Source organism: Wasmannia auropunctata, unplaced genomic scaffold (genome assembly GCF_000956235.1).
Source record: "Wasmannia auropunctata unplaced genomic scaffold, wasmannia.A_1.0 LD335737.1, whole genome shotgun sequence".
In the NCBI taxonomy this organism is placed as follows: domain Eukaryota; kingdom Metazoa; phylum Arthropoda; class Insecta; order Hymenoptera; family Formicidae; genus Wasmannia; species Wasmannia auropunctata.
Window position 1 is genome coordinate 1,038,400 of NW_012027153.1, and position 12,994 is coordinate 1,051,393.

The 12,994-nt window shown below is 27.9% G+C and overlaps 3 protein-coding genes across 3 annotated transcripts in view; 1 reads left to right on the plus strand and 2 right to left on the minus strand.

Annotated features, from left to right (window-relative positions):
- The window catches only part of LOC105456202 (protein numb), a 62,161-nt gene that overhangs the window by 17,024 nt on the left and 32,143 nt on the right, over nt 1-12,994 (plus strand). The window contains exon 2 of the mRNA XM_011700074.1: nt 9,103-9,147. The gene's annotated coding sequence lies outside the window, so the exon portion shown is untranslated. The remainder of the gene's footprint in view (nt 1-9,102; nt 9,148-12,994) is intronic.
- On the minus strand, nt 1,586-3,763 carry LOC105456205. Its single transcript, XM_011700077.1, has 4 exons — nt 3,639-3,763; nt 3,272-3,424; nt 2,274-2,543; nt 1,586-1,810 (listed from the first exon to the last, which is right to left on the minus strand). The coding sequence occupies exons 1-4, from the start codon at nt 3,681-3,683 to the stop codon at nt 1,607-1,609; spliced, it is 672 nt and encodes a 223-aa protein (XP_011698379.1). The 5' UTR covers nt 3,684-3,763; the 3' UTR covers nt 1,586-1,606.
- LOC105456204 lies at nt 5,171-6,643 on the minus strand. The gene is made up of 4 exons (XM_011700075.1): nt 6,552-6,643; nt 6,164-6,328; nt 5,740-5,952; nt 5,171-5,433 (listed from the first exon to the last, which is right to left on the minus strand). Exons 1-4 carry the CDS (start codon nt 6,585-6,587, stop codon nt 5,260-5,262), a joined length of 588 nt encoding a protein of 195 aa, XP_011698377.1. The 5' UTR covers nt 6,588-6,643; the 3' UTR covers nt 5,171-5,259.

Genomic DNA, 12,994 nt, shown 5'->3' on the forward strand with positions numbered 1-12,994 from the left:
TGTATGGATTGATAAAACAATGTTGATGAAAACAAATATTTTCAATTTTTCTAATGAACATGAGCATATAGTTTTCCTGATTTATGGATACAATTAGATGATTGTCCGGCGTAATATTTCTTATAATTAGTTTTCAAGATTTCAAACCACTACATTTTTGTATTATTTTATTTTTTAAGTCTTCTGTGAATCTGTATTTGTATAACATTTTTTCTTATTTTATCTATGGAATATAGATTTGACACCGTTTGGCACAATTTAGACGTTAAAACCTAGAATATATTCTGTATGTATATATATAATAATTAACGGAATCTGTAAGAATAGTAAATAAATTATTATGTCAATAAACTTTTTTTCTTCCTGCTTTTGTGCAATAAAGCATAGAAACATAAGCAATTGCTAGTCATTAACTATGACAGCGTATACGTTCGATTTCAGGATCATTTTTCACTATCATAATAATATTTCACGCTTTTTTACAGTTTCTCTTTTCCGACGAATTCACAGTCATATGACTCTTCCTGCTTTTTGTACTTTCGTTCCTGTGGTGAATAACATTATTATAATTAATACGATTACTCAGTTATTGATGAGTAATCGTGTGGCAATCACCGGGAGTAGTGGTGTTTGATTCACTGACTTCAGCACGCAATCGCCACATTTGTGATACTTTTCATGCATGCAAAATAACTGGATATCGTCTTGCGAAGAAAGAAATATCGTTGTTTAACAAGGATTATAAATTTCGTTGAAACGCGATATGAAAGGGTGCTTCTGATTGACGTTGACACGGTTAATGTGAAAAAACGGTGTTTCCTTTACAGATTCTAATTATTGTGTAGTCTCCTGTGACGAAAACAATATGAACGTTGTGGTTCAATGGTGACATTGATCGGTTCTTCGTCGCTTCTCATAATGGCGATTTTATATGTTGCGCCGTCGTTGTGCCGCACCCAACTGTCTTATGTCTTACACGATGTTCACAGACCTATGATATTTTTATCTTGAATGTCTTCTTGTTCATTCTCTTCACTTATTCACTCATTCATTCGCACTTTTTTATTTTTTGTCAGATGCTCTCTCATTCTTCCTCCATTTTACTCTTTTTTTCGTTCGTTAATTACATATTTACTTTTATTGATCATATCTAAGGCGTTTTTAGATTTTACTTTTTAAATTAATTGTATTACTTTATTTTTTCTTATATCGATAGCTGTATATATTTTTTAAATCCTGTTTTATTAAATTTTTTAAGTATAGAATCTCTCGGACAATGTATAAAAATAAAACATGTAATAAATTTAATCAAGATTTTTAGATTTGTTTAATTATTTGTGATTTAAAGCACGGTATTTTATATAATTCAGTTTTTCGAGCTTGGGTAGATAGTCACATAACAATATTATTTCTTACTGATTATATTTTATATTTTGAAAAATATGTGCAATGTGAAGAGACAATTTTTGTATTATATAACTCACAGTGTACAATATGTGTAATATATCTATTTATTATATTACAATATATATGTGTATATATATATATATATATACATACTATATACACATATATTGTAATATAGTTAAAAATAAAGTTATATTAATCAATAAATGACTTTTTGCAATAATTCTATAACACTTTTGAGACATTGTCCCACGTCTTGGCCGATTTTGGTAATATTCTGGGCGGCTTGCTGAACTGCCGAATCATAGCACTCTTTCATATTGGGGAATAGTCCGGCGAGTTGCCTCATCGAGAGCACTACTTCTTTAATTGGCGTATTTAATTTAGGAACGTTGGTCATAACCTGAAAAAAGTTACAGTTCTCTTAAAAAGTTTTTTTTTAAATTATATACGTTAAATTAAACGCTGATCGGCATTAACAAACTTAAAAAATGTATAAAACTTGTACATAATAATATTTCTAATTCTATAAATATAATTAATATTGAAGCAATAGTTTAAAATAATAAACGTAGCGTGCATAATAAGTTTGCGTATAATTCAATCATATTTAAAATATTTTACTGAAACATATCTATCTAAAAGTGAAAATTTTACTCCGGCGTTGTCGAAGAAACAAACGAATATGTTCGACATTCAACATGTTAATCAAAGTTTTGTATAAAAGTTTCCAATGCATTAGATTGAAAGAGTATATTTTGATATAGAAAATTTTATACTATTAATCTATAAATAACATTTATGAGTTATTATGAATAAAATATATTTAAGGACTAAAAGAAGTAAAAATTAATTGAAGTACTTACGCTATGGCCGCATGTTATCATAGAAACAGGAGGAAGTTGTCTACAATTATAAAAATCTTGAACGATCTTTGTTACATTTGAGTGCAGATTATCTACTGCATTGTTCACATTTGCAAGCTTTTCTTTTGCTTGAGGCGTTCTTGTTGCGTCCTTCATGCAGGTATTAAAAGCCACTCCCAATTGCTTGGCAGCTTCGTGTGCTTCTGTAGGTACTTTAGTGCATGTTGGAGAAGTCAGAACCTTTACGGATTGTTCAACTTTATTTTTTATCTGACAATACAAATTTTTAAAAATTAGCAACACATTCAACTTTAAAGGATTACATTAAAATTTTTTAAATAAAATTTAACTTTTTTATATGATAAGAATCAATCGTATTGGTGAATTCTAGATTAAATAAATAAAAATATATTGCTTAGAATTTTGCTTAAATTATCAATAATTAAATATGATTAAAATAGATTTAATACTTTTTGTAAAAGAAACATAAACTTTTTATATTTATATTTAATAACTTATTAACTTTATTACAAATCATGTAATATTATGAGAGTGGACTCATAATTATTTTTTTGTATTTCTACTATCGTTTATGAATATCGTTTGTTTGTAATATTTAAGTTTACCAGCTTCGATACACAAATGAACTTTTTCGTATTACTTTGCCCTTTTTATTTTTAATGTATACATCAGTCATTTGAAATTTGTATATTAAACATTGTTGAATAAGAAACTACTATTATAAATATAATTTGACAAAATATCTACTGTATAAAATATAATATTTTGTTCCGCAATGTAAATCAAAATTAAAACTGTTTATTCCTAAACATAAAATGATACAGAGTGCGGTCCATTTAAAGCTATAAATGTTTCGAAGCATTCTTTGATTTGTATCATCAAGTGGATCATAGCCATAAAAATGTACCTTATTTATACGATTTGATATATATATATATATATTATACATTGTTAATAAAATTTAAATTAATTCTTACGCCATCAAGCATTCCTTGTCCACGATTTTGAAGATTTTCGCCCATATCTTTTATGTTTCCAAGCACACCTGAAACTCCATTTTTCGTATCACCCAACAGAGAACCTAAATCTAGCGATTTATCAAGAAGTCTAGCTTCTGCTGTTTGAAAAACCTAGAATTAAATTAATCGACACATAGAATATGTAATATATGCAAAATTATTTCAAATAATAGAGAGAAAACTTATTTGCAATATTATTTTATACATAAATTACAAGATAAATATATTAAATAAAATTTTCACAATCTTTTACACAAATTTTTGTTAAATATTAAATTTTTGCGATTCAAACAACTGTTTTAGGTTTAAGAATCGAGAAACTTACGCAAACAGCTGCGATGATGCAACTTAGGATGATAATTTTCGTCATTGTTGTTGTCCTAACTTTGGCGTATTACTTCTTGAGACTTCGAGAATAATACTTCTCTTTTTAAACTAAAACCCGCGTTTATATAAGATATTCGCTTCCAACTTCTAAAAGATATCGTTGCGATATGCAAATTAACTTGTCAAACTACGAGTAGTTATATCAATATGCAATTACTCTAATTAACCAAGGTAAAAAATAGTAGTAACGAACAAAATATATTACTCAAAAGAGAATTTTATAATTTATTTTTATGATATATTACTACGGATATATGTGCCATCTAATTTGCTTATGATAATTTAGATACTTTGCATATATGAATATGTAACTAATTAAAACAGTCTATTTCGCTGTGTAATAATGGAATACATAAAAGTTTGAAAATTTTGGGCTACAGCTTCTTATAAAAATACGCGATTAATAATATTTTATCAAATAAGTATTATTTCCAATTTCTTGTTATCTGCATTACAAATATTATAGACTGTAAAATTAAGTTTGTTATTAGTATAATTATTTTGCTAATGTTGTAAAAGTTAATTTGAAATGGGAACTTGTATATTGAAAAAAATCTTTTAACTATTAGATTAGAACATTGATAAAGAAATTTCAAATATTTCAAAAGATTGATTAAAAGTGTTGCTTGAAAATTAATAAAAAAAATTACAATATAGTATAAATATTACAGCAGTCTTTTGTATTACTGTTTAAAATCGTACCACATTTTGCAATTTATTTGTAATTTTTTCAAGTACATGATCAATTTTGATAAAATTCTTTCACAGAACATATAAGTGTTCTATTTTAACTTTACAATTATGGAGCTTATTAATTGTTTGTAAATTATCTTATAATATTGATAGATTTGACAATTTTAGCTTAAAATATAATCTTATCTTCTCACCAATTTTTATATTCGGATGTATATATACATACTAACATATTTATAAATATTTCTTTTCCCGACAAATCAATGAATATTAATCTGTTTCGTTACGTACAATATTAAAATGTGTATTTTTATTCTTTTAATTATTTCCTTTTATTCTTTATTTCTGTTGTTTTTTAAATACTTGTCAGTTAAGTTAATTATCTTTATTTATTAATCTCACGTCCTTCGATGGTAAAGTGCTTTTAATTATTGTAGTTTTCAAATATCATAGGGCATCCTTTATATTTTCTGTGATATTCTACGATATTGAATAAATAATACAAGGATTATATAAATATATATTGAATAAACTTTATTTCCATTGACAATTAAATATGCGAGAATGATAGGCAGTTACAGAGCGATTGCACATGGTAACAGTAAGTAAAGATATTCTTGAAATATTGCAAATGTAATATTGATATTCACGATTAATGCAGCTATTGTAGATGTATGTTGCTTAGTTTAGTTTGAAAAGCTTTCTTTTAAAAATGGGTTATTATATTATATTCTTATTTGTAATTAAATTTGATAACTTTTAAAATTTATATGCAATTATAATCAAGTTATCTTATTGTTAGTGTAAATACAAATTTTGCGTTAGACTATTTCTTCTATTATATTTATATGTTTAGTGAAATGTGTTCATTTTTCCTGAAGGCATCGTTTATAGCTGGTTAAAATTTCAGAAATTTGCCGTTTGAGTCGTGGTAAATTTGACTGAGTTTCACATTTTTCCAATTTTGACAGATACTTAGCAAATTGGAAAGATTTTTCGTCGAAATCAGCAACTTTACGACGTAATTCGTCGTTAACAGTCTGCAATAAATTATAGATTTCTATTAATATGTTGAATATTTTATTTAGCTATTTGGAAAGTTATAACATTAACTTTATTTAATAATAAATCAAGATAATTTTTTTTTGAAAAAAATGAATGCGATATGACATATTTATTGTTTTCCATGAATAAATATTGATATTTCCAATTCACAGATTAAATTTACTTATTTTTTTTTTTAATTTTTCATTTTACTTAAAAACATTATTTAAAATATGCACACAGAAACATTAATTAAATATAAAGTTAATTTATATACGAATACATTTTTTTATAATATTTACCTTAGTGTCATGAATTTCTTTCGTTAGGAGACTTCCCTCAAAGGCTAAGGAATTCATGTCTGTATCCACAGCGTCGGTTACTTTTTCGACACAGGATTTAAAGTGTGCAATGGTCTTTAAAGCAGCATCATCTATATTGGTTTTTGCATTATTGCAGGAGGCATCATTTGCGCTGATATGTTCTTTCTTCAAAGTTTCCATATCAGATCGAGCCTGCAATATTAATAATAAGTTTATTCAATTATAAAATTTGTATCTCATTGCAAATATGACATAATAATTAAAATATATTCTTAATAGACTATTTCGTTGAGTATGGAACATTTGATAATTGGCATTTTATAATTAAATTTAATATTTTGTTATTAAACGTATTTATTAATGTTTCTCGTAAAAAAAATTATTAATATTATTTAAAACTTACCTTTTCCACCATCTCATTCACACGTGGAATAAATTTGTCAACGTTAGTTGCTGCTAGCATTTTAATCGATTGTACTTGATCAAATGCCCGATTTTTTGCTGCTAAAATTATGAATAGCAATGGATCTTTCGAATCTTCTTCCGTTGATGCCGTGGCTGCATTTGCCTGGGGGAAAATCAGTCCCACAATTATAATTTATAAAAAACAATATTTCAAAATTAAAAAAGTAAAATTATACAATAGGGTTTGCTATTTTTAATAAAGAATACATTAAATTTTTTTCTAACAAAATTAATAAAGTCACACCTCGTATTTATAATACTTCTTGAAAATATTTTTTAAACAAAATTTGGTTTAAAATCAAACTATTTGTGAATGTGATACTTACAAAGGTTAAGATAGCAATGATCGTGAATTTCAACATTATTTTGCAGATTCCGTCGTATGACTTCTTCTGTTACAACTTTCACAATAAGACCTCTTCAAAGTGAAAACTGGATTTATATAGCATTGTAACGAGATATGCAAATGAATATATTTTTAAATTACACTTGTATCAATATAATTGATTTGATTAGCCCCAGATAGAAAACAATGATAAGAAAAAGAATTCGTTATCGCGAAGATTTTTTAGAATGACTCTGTAATTACACATTACAGATCAAATTTGCATAATGTTAGATTTACATATTTTTGTACAAATAAATACAATATAAAATTATATAGTTTTGCATGAAATTTAAAAATTACTGATAACCTGATGAAATTGCATACACGGAAAGAACAATTTTGCTGGATCCAGATAAAAAAATAATTTTTGTTTAATAATCAAAATAATTTTGTTGGAAAGTCAAAATGTTTGATAGAATATTAAAACGTTTTATAGCAATGCCTATCATTTTTAACTTTCTAACAAATTATTTTGATTACCGAACAAAAATTATTTTCAAATCTGTATTCAGCAAAATTTGTAGATCTTTCAAAAAACAAAATCATTCTTTCCGTGTATAAAACGTAATAAACACAACGCAATAAATACAAAATATAATAAATCTATAAATGTCTAATATAATAAATCTATAAATGAAAGCATTAAAAAAGTGGGAAATAATTTAATATATATAATTTTTAAAAATTACTTACAAGAGAGAGTATAAAAATATCTTAAAGGTTTTTATGCGTGATTTATAAATCAACTTAAAATAACCATTGCTAGTAGTCGAAAGTGGTAGGAACTTTTAAGATTAACTCTTAAATCTTTCAGATTAACTCCTAGATATTCTTTTTTTAACGTACTTTTATTTTCTATTTTGGAAAAAAGATAAATTCAACTAAAATTGTTATTACTCTAACGATTGTGAGAATGACATATTGAAAATATTATAAAAAGAATGGCAATTAAATAAAGAATATTACCTTTTCTTATGTTTTATTTTATCTGCGATAATGCAGATGAAACATTTCGAATAGCATTTTACGATGAGTGAAGCTACGAGTTCTGATACGTTCAATTAGTTAACCGGAGTTGCATTGGAATCGAAAACAAAACGTATATTATTGAGATCAGTGTGCCGCCGGTGAAAATGCGAGCACGTTGATTACCGTTAGAACCAGCCTCACGCGACGCGCGCATGTGTATGATACACATACGCACGCATACGCACGTGCTCGCGCTCGTACATACAAATTCACCCCTATAAAATATTCCCATAGGAGTTGGCGCACGGGGTGTCGTGGGAACGGTTTCGCTCGATATAAAATGCCGCGCACATTTTTATGGGGCGCGTATACGTTCAAGTAGCTCGGGGATTCCTTTGTAACGAATCGGCGACGAGTCTTCGCGCCTGGGAGTCGCGCACCGAGTCAATTCAATGAGAATATATTTTTCTTCCCTCCTCCAAAAGAGAGTATCATGACGGACACAATTCCAGTTTTCTACGGAGCATGTCGCGTCACGCGTACGCTGGCCAGATAATTATCAAATTTCAGCATAATATACAATAAATCTAAACCGTCTGCCTCTCTTTCTCTTTCGTTAAAATGACAAATTACTGTTATTGCCAGTATATTAAGTAGTAATATCAAAAACATTCTTTGTTGTATAAAGCGTCGTCATCAAGGGATAATTAATTAAATTTACTTTACACATATTTGGACATCACAAAGGCATTCCCTAATTGAATTTTTTCCGGCAATTAGTCAAATCAAATGATTATAAATCTTAATGTTTTTATTTATTTTACGTATATTTGTGTATTATACTAGCGTTATATATTGAAAATCTTTACTTTAATGTATAATTTATTTTAATTAATTATAATTTTAGATTTATTTACTCTATTTTGATTCAAATGATAATTCATTGTCTACTGTTACAGACTCAACATTTTAACGCTCAATGATAACATTAACAAAAATTACATGTAACTTATATATATAAGTTTACACATACATATAAACATGAATTTTTCTATTTGCTGCAAACATTTTTTTTAAATTAAAGTTTTAAATATATATATATATATATATATATATATGTATATAAGGTTTTTAAAAGAGTATTTGTAATTGAATGTCATCTTTGCTAATTTTTATATATTAATAATAATAATAATACATGAAAAGAACAATTTTGCTGGAAGATCTAAAAGTTTTGCTGGATACAGATCTGAAAATAATTTTGTTGGACCATCAAAATAATTTTATTGGAAATTAAAAAATGATGAGCATTGCCATAAAATGTTTTGATATTCTAAGAAGCGGAAATTGAAAATTTCCAATAAAATTATTTTGATGGTCCAACAAAAGTATTTTCAGATCTGCATCCAGCAAAATTTTTAGACCTTCCAGTAAAATCGTTCTTTTCATGTATAATAATATTGTAGGTAATATTAATTATTCTTTATATGCATAATATATACAATTTTTATATTTTTCAGGAAAAAGGGTGAACCATTAATCTGGAGTAGACTATAAAATTTTCGGTAAGTTATTAGTTATCTATATTTTCAACCACGTTTTATGTTTTGAAAATTATCTAGAATAGATTCTATAAATTATTGCTTTAATTCCCTAACTCTTATGTTTTCCTGTAAATATATAAACGTTGAATATGACAGTGAATGGACAGTAAAATCTATACATACATCTGCTCGTCCATTCTAATTCATTTCCTGTACATTGGAATATCGATGACATATGCGCTCGCGCGCGCTCCCGTACCTCATATACTCTTCAAAATACTCGAAATGGGATCATAGGTCATAGGAATGTAAGTTAGATGCAAAAGTAATGTAACGTTGAGTAATGTCTCGTGTCTGCGCTTGTGAATAGCAACTACATATATGTATTTTTCATAAGTATATAAAAATTATTTAGGATTACACACAAAATATACAGATATGTGTATGCAATATTCAAATAATAAAAATGCAAAAATATGATATAAAAATTAAATAATTTTGCACGAGAAATTTTTACTTATTACTAAAATTTACTTGTCCATCATTTATTTAAATATAATTTGCATATAAATTTCTCTACATTATTCTTGAAATTTAAACTAAAATTTTTTAATCACAAAAATTAAATTATTTTAATTAATTAAGATATGTTATGTTAAAGTATATGAGTCAAAAAATTAAAGTTTGCAACAAATAATGATTTTATATATATATATTTAATGTACATCAAGGAGAAATTGGTTTAAAATGTATTCAATGTTTCTTAATATTGATTTCCACCATTTCTAAAACATATTGTGGGAGAAAATACATTTCGAAGATTTCATGATAAATCTATTTACATATTTTTAGTTATTAAAATTTTTTCCTAAAAATCTATAAACATTATATTCTAATAAGAAATATAGAACATACGATAGAATAAACATTTATACTTAAAATAAAATTAAAAAATACATTTATATTTAAAAAGACAAATGGCTCAAATATTTTTATTCAAATATTTAAAAATATGTGAACAAAAATGTATGAGTCATTGTGATATATAGAACGTTACACTCACTGATAACATTTGACATTTTAAAATATTGTAAAAAATATCGTCGTATATTTCTTTTTTTTTCGGCTTTAATAATACAGAAAGAAATATCCTTTAATTTGAGATTTTAAAGTTCAAGATAATTAAATATCTTTATTTATCCTTGCATTGAGAATACAAAGTATCTTACTAATAATTCTAATGTTAGTTGAAGTGATAAGTTGATCGTTGGGCTACTATTGCAGGCTGATTAAATCATCGGCACGAAGTCCAATAGCTTCCGTTGAAATTGCACTGCTAACGCATCACGTAAAGCATACCGTATACTCTAGCCTTTCGGATTTGTTCACATGTCGAACACTGAACCATCTGTTATCCTGCCGATTGTCGAATGTCCACAAAACGATCGTTCATTGAACGTACTTGGGGATCAGTTTGCCTATCTAATCAACGTTTAACGACGTGCGGGAGGCCAGTGACGAAACGTTATGCTTCGTTAATTGCTATAACCCGATTTCACGTCGCGATTAAGCGCGTGTATATGCTCGTTTATTCCCGTGTACAAATAACAATGCTCTTCGTGGCTCTATTGTTGCGCGGCACTTATTGTGTGAACCACGCACACCAAAGAGAAGGGGCGGTTATGGGGCCTTGACTCAGAATTCCCATGACAGATCCTTCATCTTCTTCTGCATTCCATTTTACGGCGATAGTAAAATAAGAAAAAAAATATATATACAGGGATAGTTTACATCTTATTGAGGTGGTTTCGATTTCTTCCGCCTTCCTGTGGTAACCGAGATTATCGGCCAATTCTCATCAATTATTGTATCTTGTTCGTTCGGAGTGACTTTCCATCGGATAATGCTTAGAGTTTGCGTCACGCTTAATTTGCTGAATCGCAGTTGATTCGTGGTAAGAAGCAGGTAACGGTAGAAGAAAGCGCTCATTAGCGCGCAATCTCTTAACCGGAGAAACTGTCATGCTCAAAACAAAGGTAACCATCGAGTAAGATGAATAAGGCCTCGTTATTCCGTTGTATAACTTGCGCGGTGTTATTAACACGGATAAGGCATTTTTCTGGTTGCAAAAACAACTTCTTTATTAAGGCCCTATGTGATTACGCCATATGACATATGATGCTTATCAAGCGTTGACATTAAACTTTTGCGTAATTAATACCTACTTCCGTGGAAAATCAATTAGTTAGTCTCTTTCTTTAAATTGTATAAGAACAGTAATTTTAATTATACAAAAGAAATAATAATTCAATAAAGAATTTAATAATAAAAATTTAATTAAAAAACAGATACGTTAAATGAGAAATAAGAAGAAAGAGGTCACTGTTACGTTTCGAATAATTATAATTTATTTATCAAATCGAGACCCTTATTTCATACAATTCAATCACAGATATTGGAAAACATTAAATATGCAATCAAACGATTTCATTTTTCAAATTGACCTGCTAACAATTAATTGTTAATTGAAAGCAAATACGTAATTTCTGTAACGTTGTTAGTGAACTTATGCAAAACATTCCAGCTTCCACTTTTTAACAGAGTATGCCAACGGATACTCGTAATGAGTAAATTTTAATTGAGAACCCGACTCCTGGGACTCGTGTACCGCATTACTGTGGTTTGCCTCGTCAATCTAACTACGATATTAATCGTGTTTTACGCAAATAGATATATGATTCAATCTCTATGCGGTTAGTCATTTCTAGAATTTTGATATAGAGGAAAGTGTTTTTCTTCAAATAATTAAAAGAATTTCTATTACGTTTCCAAAAAATTCTGATGACTAAATAGCATATCACTAATATTACTATATTATATCACTTTAATATTCGCGTTAAGAAATTCTTATTACAAATGGAATTAGTTTAATTTTAATCAAAATATACTTGCACATACACACACATATAATTACATAACGTCATTAATCACATTTAACCATCACCATATTTTTACAAAGGGAAAGCTAAATGTCTTGAGATTTTTTCCAATTGTTTGCCCATTGATATTTTGTAATTCCTTTTAATATGTGTAATAGAAATTTCATAAAAGCTTTAAGTAATTTTCTCGTAATATTGCATGCGAAAAGGTGTTTACGAAATTTACGTTAGGTGCTTACAGAACCTTCATTAATTACCGAAGTACGATAATTACGGTCGAAATTCACGGTGAGATGATATACGCTAAAACACATGCTTTCGTTGGTACCTGCTAGTTCGATATGCATGGGAATATACCGGCATGTGGTTTTGTCACAGCCATATGGCGCGGCCGTGAACGCACGTGCGAGAGAGACTCGAAAGACGCGTATATTCTACTATATAGGACGCTATTATCTCATACTCTTTCCGCACAACGGAAGAAACGTTCAAACGGCAGGTATACTGGTAAGCCGTCATAATATACGTTGACAGCTATAACGAAATTGATCGATAATTTAATAATTAAAATATTTTAATACTCTAAAAAGAACTACATTATCTTGAAAGCATTAATTTTTAAATATTATCTGCAATAATATGATTTATTTTATTTTAAATTGAGATAAATAACTTAATATCCGCGTGAAAGTTATTCACGTCCTCATTTTTTTAACAACCGTAAAATCATTAATTTACTATTTCCGCTTTGTCAAACGTAATTTATGAAAATTTGTATGTTTCTAATGAGGTATTCATCATAAATTTATCTGGTTACGAACTGACAGTTGAAGTGACGTAATGTACTCTTGCATACGTAAAAGTAATTATTCGTCTGTTAATACGGTAGTAAATAGATTTTGCAATAATACATTGTGTGTCCTCGAAAC

Coding starts and splice junctions, on each gene's coding strand:
- LOC105456205 (XM_011700077.1), bottom strand. CDS start 3,683: ATGACGAAAATTATCATCCTAAGTTGCATCATCGCAGCTGTTTGC. Junction 3,425..3,638: donor GCATCATCGCAGCTGTTTGC/GTAAGTTTCTCG, acceptor ATTTAATTCTAG/GTTTTTCAAACAGCAGAAGC. Junction 2,544..3,271: donor GACAAGGAATGCTTGATGGC/GTAAGAATTAAT, acceptor TTGTATTGTCAG/ATAAAAAATAAAGTTGAACA.
- LOC105456204 (XM_011700075.1), bottom strand. CDS start 6,587: ATGTTGAAATTCACGATCATTGCTATCTTAACCTTT. Junction 6,329..6,551: donor TCATTGCTATCTTAACCTTT/GTAAGTATCACA, acceptor ATTTTCCCCCAG/GCAAATGCAGCCACGGCATC. Junction 5,953..6,163: donor TGAATGAGATGGTGGAAAAG/GTAAGTTTTAAA, acceptor TTAATATTGCAG/GCTCGATCTGATATGGAAAC.